This window comes from Filicampus tigris, chromosome 6 (genome assembly GCF_054856515.1).
Source record: "Filicampus tigris isolate MCC_2025a chromosome 6, RoL_Ftig_1.0, whole genome shotgun sequence".
In the NCBI taxonomy this organism is placed as follows: domain Eukaryota; kingdom Metazoa; phylum Chordata; class Actinopteri; order Syngnathiformes; family Syngnathidae; genus Filicampus; species Filicampus tigris.
Window position 1 is genome coordinate 8,779,583 of NC_141222.1, and position 12,666 is coordinate 8,792,248.

The following is a 12,666-nucleotide window of genomic DNA, read 5'->3' on the forward strand; positions in this document are numbered from 1 at the left end:
CTGGCAGGGCTGTTCTCCTCACAGATGAGAGCAGGTTCACACTGAGCAAATGTGACAGACTTGGTAGATCCAGAGGGACGCTGTGGAGAACATTCTGCTACCAGCGTCATCTTTGTGACATTTCAGGGAGTGCATCAAGGCACATGGCGCCCATACTTGTCCCCTAATCCAACAAATTACACAACATAACCAAACAGCAGTGAAGTTATACATAAAAAAACTAATTTCACTTAGTTGGGACATTGGGAAAATATCAATTAACACAGAATACATTTTACAAATTCTTTTCAACCTATATTCCATTGAATGCGATACGACGAAGATATATTTAATGTTCAACGATATGACGATATAATGCTAAACTATAGGGTTTTTTTGCAAATATTTACCCATCTTGAATTAAATGCCTGCAACATGTTTCAAAAAAGCTGGCACGGGGGCATGTTTACGGTTGTGTTACATCACCTTTCCTTTTAACAACACTCAATACGCTTTTGGGAACTGAGGACACTAATTGTTAAATAAATTCCTGGGACTGAATGGATGGACTGTGAAAAGACAAGTGAATTCGTCAATGGCAGTGAATTAGTTGAATAAATCAATCCCTGATTTAAAAAAAAGGAGTAACTCAAAAGTAATTTAAAAGTGAGTAATGCATTACTCGACAAATACAGTAATATTGTAAAGAAACTTTCACATGCAAGTATCTAGTAATATGTAATATATTACATTTTGGAAGTAACTTGCCCAACACTGGTGCCCACGCACCAAGGTGCTCGCAAGAGCAAAGTAAGAATTGCCTGTAGGGTATTATGGCGTGCATTTTATTTATATATTTTTTACTAATAAAAAGTCAGAAAACATTTTATTAACGCTAAAAAAGAAAAAAATGGCCACAGTTCGTGTGTTATTTACAGAGGTGGGATTTTACTGAATGTTGCCGGTCCATCATTCATCAGTCCGTCATTTTTTTATCCAAGATGAACAGAATTGTAATCGGCAGTTAGTCTGTTAGAAGTCTGTCAGTCTGTCCGTAGTGATTAGCATTAACTTCTCTTGTTCTCTCTTCTTGCTCGGTGATCCTAAGCGACTCCCTGTCGCCTTTAGTGTTAATGCTACTTGTAAGAAGAAGCTTATTTGCTGTCACGAAGGCGAGGATTAGTTACTTAGTGGAGAGGATCTGCACCGTGCATCTTGTAGCTGCTGGCCACAGACAATGTGCAATTGTGCAGAAAAAGTTATGTTAGCGCCTAGCTTTCGCGAGTAGTCGGGAGAGCAAGGACTTCAGGGACGATGGTAGACAGTGTGACGTGGATGCCACACTTTTTTAACAAGCTCGCAGCTGATTGGTTAGTGTGATCTGTCCGCGAGTAGCATGCCGCTTCTGATTGGTGAGTTTGGTGGGATAAGACTGCGATAAACACATCTTTGACAATCACAAAATCACATTGCCTGAGATCACAATTTCAGTCCCAAAACAATCATTTAGCCCCAACATCAAGATGCTAATATGCTGAATACATTATATTTCAACATTGAAAGATAAGATATCGTAAAAAATGCATCAATTTGACACAGACTGTTCACCAAGAAGACTTTAAACCCTTCAAAAATCTATGAGAGTCTGGAACAACGGCATACAAAATGCGTACAGTTAGCAAAGTAGAGCCAGGCCTAAGAAACAGAGAGTGTGGCTTTTAGGGGGCTGGGTAATGTTCTTCAACATGACACACATTAGCGAAGCATATCAGAAAAGAACCATAAGTCAGCAGCACCCAGAGACAAACAAACAACATTTAGATGTTGAGTTCAGTAATCTGCTGACAAACTGACTCAGGCTATATTGTTTACATACTTATGAAAAGCAGACCTAATGTGTTTCATTACGATCACTCAATATGAGATGTGGGGATGAGGGACAAGTTAATATTGTGGAAGCTTCACAGCCGAGGAAGTCCTCAGGTAGCCATTACTAACAACAGAGAGCACATAATTCAATTTTGATGTAATACATATCCCTCCCAACACTGTGTGTATGGCTAGTCAGATGTGTCACAATAACACTACCAATTAGCTCAGCTAATTAACATCAGTCCAATTCAACTAACAGTGGAAAACCTCCTTAATCTTTTCCGGCTGTCTTTATAAAACACATTCCTAAAGGTTGTATTTCCACATGCATCAAAGACCTGTGAGAAACAAAGATGTTGACCATTGCTCAAACAATTCTTGTACCTCTAAATCAGGGGTGAGTGAGCAAATAATTTTGCAAAGGGGCCACGTGAGAAACTGGAATGCTTGCTGGGCACCGAGCCAACACCAACATTCTTCTATATCCTTTTTAATGTATTAGGAAAAGAATATTATCATGTTTCAATAAAATGCCTCATGTGTAGATATGGTATACAATGCTACAATTAGGAAATACACATTTTAAAATTATGAGCGGTCATTATTCCGGCACTATCACCCACTGTTATCCCGGAGCCAAAGTTATGGACATAGTAAACATCCTGCCCGCTGTTCTTGATTCTCTTCCGCCATCCATATCCCGCCTCATTCCTCATGTAGGGACAAATGAAACAACACGCCGACAGTCGGAGCAGACGAAGAGAGACTTTCATGCCCTCTTTGCCTTGCTAAGAACCTGTGGTCTGTTGGTCTGGGTGAGCGGCATTTTGCCGACGCTGTCTTGCGGGGGCGAGCGCTTCAGCCGCCTTTTAAACCGGGATACATGGCTACTACGCACTTGTGGCCACTTTGATTTTGATTTTATTGACAATTTTAACCTATTCTGGAACCGTCTTTTTACAAGCCGGACGGTGTTCATCCAAACTTTTTAGTCTTCCCGCTTCTTCTTCTACCCTTAAACACTGCAATGATGATTTCACTACACCAACCTATAGGCCAATTCCAGTTGCTCACAGCACCACCCCCCTCACCAGCTCTCCCTGCAGGCCCCCGTTATCATTACCACCACCGGACAGCTTTTCCATTCAAACTATCACAGGCAGATGCTTCCCTCGCACACACAAACAACGTGGTTTTAACAATGGCAATCTCATATATGTTAACAATTCTCATTCGTGCCACCGTGAGCGCACGTTCAGCACAAAAATTAACCTGGCCATGCTGAACGTGCGCTCCCTTTTAAACAAAGCTTTGATCATAAACGAACTGGTTTTAGACAATAATTTACACGGTATTCTTTTATCTGAGACATGGCTTGGTACAGATGCTCCAGTTGCTCTCACCGAGGCTTGCCCACTGATTCATTTTCTACAAGGGATAGTAAGAGGAGGCGGGACTGCGTCAATATTTAGAAATACTCTTATCTCAAAGGAGATCATTTTTAGCAGCTATTTATCATTTTAACATCATGTCCTTAGCAGTCCCGCTATTCTCTGCATTAGTGTTTACAGACCTCCCCATCCACTTCTTTTATTAGTGAGTTTTCAGAATTCTTATCCATTTTATATTCTACTTACAGAAAACAGAATTTGAATAACCGGCAATTTTAATGTACATGTTGAAGATATCTCGGACCCGCTGTCCAGAGAATTTTTAAACCTTATAAACTGCATGGATTTTAAACAGCATGTCTTACAACCGACTCACATCAGAGGACACACCCTGGATTTGGTCATAACCTATGGCATGTTCGCTTGGTGTGTCCAGTTGATGACCTGGCTGTGTCAGACCACTACTGTGTGTACTTTAACATCGCCAGTTTTAACTATCTGGCAGCCCCGGTGAAAACTGAGGAAATGCTACCTATCTTCTGAGGTGGTTGCACATTTTGTAGAGATTTTAAAGAGCACTCTTGCCGACATTTTACCTGCACCGTGTGAATTTATTGTTGACAATTTTAACAAGAATTTGAAATCGTCATTAGATTCCGTAATTCCACTTTTAATAAAAACGATAAAAACAAAGACTGTACCCCCGTGGAGAAACAATGCAATCAGAACATCAAAAAAAAATACAGGAATGTAGAGAGGAGGTGGAAAAAAAAACCTACAGTGCACTATGAAATATGTGAACAACTAAAATCCTACACTAAAACAGTCAAACGGGCAAGAACTTCCTATTTCTCGAACATTACAATTACTAAAAATAACCCCAGATTTATCTTCTCCACCTTTGAACTCTTAACTAGCTCTGATTTTAACAGTTCCCCGCAGAGACCAACAGACGCTCTCTGTGAAGACTTTGCAGACCACTTCAGAAGTAACAATCATATTTACATGAGGAAACACTGGAAAGTTTTGTCCTGGTTGATGCAAGGACACTTGGTTGGGTTTTCTCCCAGGTAAATCCACCAACCTGCCTTTTGGATCCAATTTCCACATGTCTTTTTAAGACATTTTATGGATTCTTTGAGGAACAGATTTTAAATATAGTCAATTGCTCTCTTTAGACGGGTGTCTTCCCTGCCTTCCCTTTAAAACAGTGGTGGTGAAGCCCCTTCTGAAGAAAGAGCAATTCTGACCCCAGCGTTTCTAATAATTACAGACCTGCATACCATTACCATTACCATTTTTAAGTAAGATTTTAGAAAAACAGTTTTTTCTCCAGTTAAATCATTTTTTAAATACAAATATGAACCACAGTACGAAGACTGCTCTTTTAAGGATTTTCAATGATATCAGGTGCACTGCAGACATGAAAAAACTCTCAGTCTGGGTGCTAATGGATCTAAGTGCTGCTTTTGATACAGTAGATCACAAAATTTTATTAAATAGACTTAAAAACCTAGTGGGCATCTCTGGTACTGTTTTTAAAGGGACACTTGGGTGAGCTTAACATTGGCACTTTTATAATAGGTTTGCATGTAAAAATGACATTAGTACTAAAATGTCCACCTCAAAAGACTCTGTAGTGATTTAAGGGCTTTTTTTGTGATTAGGTTTACGGCAAATTTCAACGCCCCTTTTTGGGGCGTGGCTTATGTTATGTTTCCAGTCTCAGCTATCCACGTCACGGGAGGGAGCCAAGCGTGGTGATATTGCTCGCTTTGTCAGTTCTGTTGTCTAACATGGTGACCGATCTCCACCAAAATGCAAATGCACATTACTACTCTTGCCCATTTCAACCTGTGAAAGTATAAAAGTGAGAACACTTTTATACTTTCACAGGTTGAAATGGACAATAGTTTTGATTTATTGACATAAAACGTGATCTCATCATGATCACCTCCACAAAATGAAAAATACTGTGGCGATTGCTCCTCCACTTTCACAAGCTGAAGCGGACACACGAACCCCGACTGGTTATGTTTAGGACATTTAGCGACGCTAAACTCGTGTCAACTCTCAGGAGGGAGACGGCGGCTTGCAGCAGCAGGCAGATTGGAGCTTTACGCCCCCCACTCTCTCCCCGGCTTAAGGTAGGATAGTGGGACGGCTAATAGCAACAACTAGCTTCAGGTCATTAAAACAAAAGGTGTAAGCACAACAACATTAGCTTCTTACTCTGCTTCCAGCCTGCATCGATCTTCAAGTCGCGGGGTTGCCTCCCAAGCAGTCGCCAAGACACAGCTTGCAGCCGCCAGAGAGTGAGTTAAGCCCTCATCGAACAAGCGTCAATGTTCAGCGAACATAAAGTTCCAGCGAGGCTGACTCCACAACCGAGTGTGGTCGCATTGGAACGTACCTTTTCGTCTGTTTACATTCCAAATTGGACGGTGTGTTGTCGGTTGGGAAAATGGGGCCATTCCTCATCTAAATAAATGTGCACGTCTCATTTTCACTTCAGTCTCTGTAAATATCCTGACTGGTGTCAAATGCCTTGCTCGTCCTAACCGTGATCAACAAAGAAGCAGTGTTTTTTGTTTTGTTTTTTCTTTTTAGGCAAAGAAGCAGTGTGCGCTGGTCCCAGCCTAAATCTATTTAGCACTGCTCAATTCCGTATTTCCTCATTCTCATATAAATCAGCCACGGAGAGGTTAATGCTTTTGATATGTTGAAGTGGGCATTAGTAGAGATGTCCACATAAATTTTCTTGCCAATTGATCGCCGTTTCTGGACGCTATAATCAATGAAATTACAATGATTTCCAATGGAGGGTTTGGAATCGGTTACTCCCGTGACTCCGGCCGAACAAGGATAGAACACTAGGGGGCGCGGCCATACTCCCCTTTAACAAGGGGCGTTATTCATGGAGTCACTTATTCCCTAATTTCTCCCAAATTTATTGATAAAATAGAAAATGACAACTCTTTTCATTGAACTTGATAGTGAAAACATGGCCGTCCCGGCCCCACCGTCCCTTTAACTGGTTTTATTCCTATCTCACAGACCGATGTTTCTTTGTAAGTATGGATACTTGTTCCTCCAAAACCCATGAAATTAAATGTGGGGTCCCCAAGGTTCAATTTTAGGCCCGATACTTTTTAATCTTTATATGCTTCCCTTGGGGACGTCATCAGGAGACAGAGCATCAGATTTCACAGCTACGCTGATGACACACAGCTGTATATTGCCATGTCTCCTGATGGCTCAGGGCCCATTGATACCCTTTTAAATTTCATTTTAGATATTAAGTCATGGATGGCAGATAATTTCCTACAGCTCAATCAGGACAAACCTGAGGTTTTAGTTATCGGCCCTGAAGGTCAAAGAGAGAAAGAAATTTTTACCCAAACGACAAGATTTTAAACATTGTGTGAAGAAACTGTGCGTCATTTTTGACTCGAGCTCAGTTTTACTCATAATTCAAAATGTAACTAAGATCGTTTTTTATCATCTTAAGAATATTAGGCCACCAGTTTTAAAATCGCTGCATTGGCTCCCCGTCTCTTTCAGGATTGATTTTAAGGTGCTTTTATTAGTTTTTAAATGTTTTAACGGTCTGGCGCCATCTTATTTCTCTGACCTGCTTTTATCATATCAGCCCTCACGGATTCTGAGGTCCTCTGACACCGGCCTTTTAACTATTCCTAGGGTGAGAACCAAAACACACGGTGAGGCTGCCCTCAGCCATTTTGGTCCACGGCTATAAAATAGCCAGCCTGAAGACATCAGGTCTGCAGAGACTGTTGATGTTTTTAAGGGGAGGCTCAAAACATACCTTTTAGTTTCGCTTTTAATTGATTGATTTAGGACTATTTTTTACCTTATCTTACCGTTTTTAGTTCTTAGCTTGTATTATTGTGTGTAAGTGCTGATGTGCTTGTGGATATATGTCTTTGTGTATGTTTGGGAGGTAGGGAGCGGGTCTTCTTTTTATGTTGTATTTTGGATGTTTTTATTGCACAGCACTTTGAGCTGCATTTTCATGTATGAAAAGTGCTATTTAAATAAAATGTGATTGCTTGATTGATTGATTGATTGATTAAAATTACATTCTCACACATTCCAAATTTTGAATTTTCATTAATTCTGTGCACCAACCACCAACTCATATTAGCCATTCCCAGTCAGAACTCCCAAATATATAGATATTGGGAAGTATAACATTATTGAAGTGATGTATATTATATAGTGATGGATAGCTTACAATACACCCAATATGTACAGTCTATGACACTTTAGATTGCCGGACATTATCATCAGTCCAAATCCACTTGGCCCTCTTCAGTCCACCATGCAGGAAATAAGAATTTTGCTAACATTAGGGACCACTGTTGTTATTTTTTGCTAGTTTCTTTTTTGGAAAAAAAAAGTTGCTAGAGGGGTCAGAAGAGTCACAAAATATTGCGAAAACATCACTGAATTGACCATTAACCAAACCACATCCCTAAACAGTCAAGGTCCGTCAAGCTTGTGTATAGTCCATAGACTTCCATAACATGGATACAAAAAAATTCTTAATATCTTACAAAAAAAATTCCAACAAGCTGTTGACCTCCAACAAGCAAAATGGTGAAGCAATGTGCCCATGGATTATGTAAATCGGGCACCAGGTATCCTACGAGTTTTGTCAGGTGGAGACCTATTCTTTCCATTCCCAAAGCCAAAAACACATCTGGAGCGGTGTCTTCAATGGATTAAACAGTGTGGATGGCCTCACTCCCAGTTAAATGAAGTCTGGGCCTGTTGAAGTAACTAGATGGGCTAGGCTAAAGCCATAAAGCTGTACTCCAGTGGGCAGCAAATGTTTGTAAATGTGTGCACGCCTAGTGAATGTTTTTTCATTTCAAGGTCGCAAAGGGTCCCAAAGACGTTCGCCAACAATTTTAACAGTTTATCTTGTTACAAAGAAATTATGAACATGTTCAAAATTTGATGGCGACACGAATTTTTTTTTTCAACAATTAAAACAGTTTGGGAATGTCTGGCAATTGTCTTTGCAACCGTTTGCAATACTGAACGAACCCTGACAAAAAAACATTTGCTACATGCGCTCACACTTGCAAACATTCGCTGCTCGGTGAGATATAGGCTACAGCAATCTATCTTTAAGCTCTGCTGTCAAATTAACTCATTCACTGCCATTGACGTCTTTATTTGGCTTTTCACAGTACAGCCATTCAATCCCAGGAACTTGTTTATATTTTTTTCAAATTATTTCAAACGTAAGGGTAAAAGAGGGTCTGAAAATGTCTGGCAGTGAATAAGTTAACTTTAGCTCTAGGAGGTAAGATCGTCACAAAACTCGACATCAAAACTATGAACGCTATTGCTGTGGTGCTGCTTGCCACCCCCAAAAGATTATACTGATTTTGTGGGTCAAAACATGAGTGGCAGGTCATGAAACTTTGCACATCAGGCCTAGCAATAAATTCAATGTTCAAGAGGGTTGTAGTGCAATAATCAATAGAGTCACAAACAAATTTTGAACAAAGCAGCCCCGTTTCCACATTTCACCTACGCCTAAGAAAACATGGAGGCATACAGCCTTAGACAAACACGAAAAGTGCATTGGAGCCATACTCTAAACCAGGGGCGGAGCCAGAACGTGGCTAATGGGTGGGCCTGGTAAAATCAGGGTGGGCCTGAATATTTCTCTCACTGAGCACAATCCTCCTATCCCGACACATCGTATATTCAAATAAAATGATAAACTGAATAATATGAAGTTCAGAACTTCCTTAGGCAACCACAATTATGCCATTCTTAATATTAAGTAGAATAAAAAAACACACATTCAAAAATAATGTAATAATAATTTACTAAAAATTTCAAAGTATATATTTTTTTCATGAATCTCATTGGGCGGGCAGTCTGTCAAATCTGGGTGGGCCTGTGCACACACAGGCCCCCCCGTGGCTCCGCCCCTGCCCTAAATCCAACATAAAGTTCAACATTTTTAATTTCTTTTCAAATTTTGCCTCATTTTCCACCTTTTGCATAATCCAGATTTTATCAAACTTCTCCAAGAGATTTAATATGAGGTTTATCTAAAGATATTGAAAATTAAGTTCTCTAAGACTTTTTATTTTGTCAAAAGCTGCTGCTGTTTTTGAAGGCCTAAAATGCACCAAAACTCATGTGATGTTTCTTCTTGAGAAATTGTGTATGGGGGATTAATTCCCATGGTTTTGTGTTTCCAAAGAGCAAATACAAGAGTAAAGTTAAGTCAAGTTCAGAGGGCTTCAAAGGTCCACAGCTGACAAAGATTGGCGACATTTTATAATCCAAACCCCCAACCGGGCAAGGAAAAACTCAAAATCCCATTTCAGAAAAAAAGACAAAAGTTTGAGAAAGGACCACAGATGAGGGTCTAAACGTGTGAAAACTCATTAAACTTTGCATACACATAAGGCCTGGCAAAAAAAAAATTCATATGTTCAAGGTCTATTGTGCCATCAAAAAATAAAAAATCACATTCCAATGTGCTAATACAATACCCCAATGTGGCCAGAGCTGCAAGGGCCCTATAAAGCTGCTCGCGGCTTGTTTGTTTGTTCTGATCTAAACTAGCATTCTGTTCAAATAAAAAATGAAGTCACCCCAGAAAACCTGTGATTATAGTGCAGTATACCAAATTTTACTGATATTATTTTCTCAGTTTTTAGCAAATGCATGTGCTGACAATACTGTTAGTCTTATGTTCTCCTTGGAGAAATGAACCACACAACAAAATGGAGACGCTAATATTTGAAATTCTCGGGTTTCATGATAGCCCCGTCTTCAATACCCATGGATGGATGGATTTAATTTAGAGACAATAAATGGGGCGCTTTCGCAACAATGCCAAGCACGAACAGCAGCTGCAAGACAATATGAAAGTCAAATAAACAAAACCCGCATTATCTTTGTTGCATCTTTTTTCTTTCAAATCAATGTCATTCAATGACATAAATGAAAGTTACCAGATACCATCTTTCATTGATAATTGGTGCAAGTTCTGAGGTTGGGGGCTGAATCATGTTTTTTTTTCTTTTAACACTAAGCATTTGGTAACTGAGGACACCAATTGTTGAAGCTTTAGGTGGAATTCTTTCCCATTTTTCCCATGTACAACTTCCGTTGCTCAGTAGTCTGGTGTCTCCATTGTCCATTTTGAGCTTCATAATGCACCACAAGGCGAAGAGGGGCGGGGGATAGGCTGATGACAGGCCACACAACACAAACAGCTTCCAAATTAATTGCATTTTATAATTAACAGAGACCCACATGCCTACATGTAATTGGTGGAGCATGGTCCATCTAGGCCAGGAGTGGGCAATTCCAGCCCTCGAGTGACGGTATCATGCCTGTTTTCCATGTGTCCCTACTGCAACACACCTGATTCAAGTGATCATATAATCAGCAAGGTCTACAGAAGCTGGATAGCGATCCCGATCATTTGAACCAGTTGGGTTGCACCAGGGTGACATAAAACATAAAACAGGACACAGGCTCTCGAGGGCCGGAATTGTCCACCCCTGATCCGGGCCTTAAGACAAGTCTGCCATTCAGTGGTGATTGCTGATATTACAACTTAAAACTACAGTCGACCCCTGCAGACTCGCAGTTGGGCACCCGTGGATTTGTTTCCCATTCCCGCTCCGTACTTCCGGGTTATCTCACTCGGCTAAGATAGGAAAGCAAAGTTCCTTGGCAACAACGAGATCGGAAGAGGGCTCTGGTCTATACAGTTTGGGCCTTGTAAAAGGTTGGCAACCAATCAGAGCGCACCCTGCCTCCTACCCAAAGTCAGCTGAGAAAGGCTCCAGATCACCAGTGACCCTTGCCAGGGTAAGTGGTACAGAAAAAGGATGGATGGATTCAGTGATAATTTGTTAAAAATATATGTTGAATATCCTCAACAGCATGTATGTACAGTACATTTTATTTACATGACCATTTCAATGGTCTGATATTTGCAGCAGTATTAAATCCGAACATTATGGGAGTGTTCAACTAAGGACATAAAGAAATTAAATTCATTATCTGTCACCCTTGTCAAGACCATCAACAGCTTGTGGAAATGAGGTTAGCCATTGAGAGGGGAGGGGGAGGAGGTATTATGTGACACTGGCCCATTGATCACGGATGAATATGATGATCTGACATCCACGCTCTGCTCCTATGCTGATAAGGCCACAACAGAGATGCCTTTGACTTGGTGTGTGTGCGTGTGTGTGCGTTGCCGTATTGACTTGTTGATGAATGAAGCCACCTATCTCCATCTTACATCTCCACCCTATCACAAGGCTGTAGACAGAGATAAGGGTTCCGCAGCTCAAAAAGTGGAGTAACTTCGGCTGAAAGGTGTTTCGGAGACGTGTTTAAGACCTTCAGTAGTCTGAGGCATCTGGAGACCGCTGCAATATGTCACAGAGTATGGGTGAACAAATGTGTATGTAGCCTACCTGAAAGTGAGGTGCTTGACTTTGAACTGGGTCTCTATCACGCCTGTAGTCCTCAGCCGCACGCGCAGAACGTCCATCTCTGTGGGGATGTAGTCCGGAGACGAGATGCGGCTCATATTTTCAAAGAAACTAAAAAAAACGAGATAGAGAGAGGGAGAAAAAGTGGCGCAAAAGGTCAAAAAGAGAGGAGACATTAGCAAAATTTAAAAAAAAAAAATAATAATAATAATAACCTGCAGACAAGCTTGAGATCAAAGTGAAAACAAGGAACAAATTGCAAATGTGTGTACATGTTAAAAGGCCATTTCAAGATGCAGCAGGTTGAGTGTGTAATGATAAGATTGAAGCCCCAGGGGGCGCAGTGGCTCATCGTGATGAATATTCACACTGTGGTTTACCATCGTAACATTCCAAGGCAAACTTTCAAACGCAGATTCGCTAGTAAGACAATTAGCACAAGCAAGTGTGCCGTGTGCCTGCGGAAGTGCGATCCTTGTGTAAACAAGCACACACGCATACACAAAACATCTAAAAGTAGCGAGGTGACATTCTCAAGTCGTCATCCTGAATCAGTTTCTTGGACAAGAGCATGCATCCTGCTGTTTAGTAAACACAGCACAACACTGCTTGGAAGATGCTGCACTGCACAAACGACGTGTGTGTGTTGATTGTGCTGCTGATTTTGTTTCTCTGTGAGGAGCAATCTGAGTTGAAGGTTTCCTCGTTAGCTTTTTTTAAACTATTTTCAATTGCGCATTTAAAGCCTCAATTTGCTCTTCACCAAGTGAGCTGCCAATAGTAATTTTGCAACTAAGTTAAGTTGTTAAATTGAATTTAAAATCCTTCTGCTGACCTACAAAGCACTAAATGATCAAGCACCACTTTTGTGTTGGTTTCATCTGATTTCTCATCATATTTGGCAA

General features: G+C 40.6%; 1 protein-coding gene across 1 annotated transcript in view; it reads right to left on the bottom strand.

Annotated features, from left to right (window-relative positions):
* gnav1 (guanine nucleotide binding protein (G protein) alpha v1) overlaps positions 1-12,666 on the bottom strand; it is a 40,844-nt gene that overhangs the window by 13,695 nt on the left and 14,483 nt on the right. Inside the window, exon 5 of the mRNA XM_086032700.1 lies at positions 11,744-11,872. Within this exon, the coding sequence (XP_085888826.1) occupies positions 11,744-11,872 (129 nt within the window). The remainder of the gene's footprint in view (positions 1-11,743; positions 11,873-12,666) is intronic.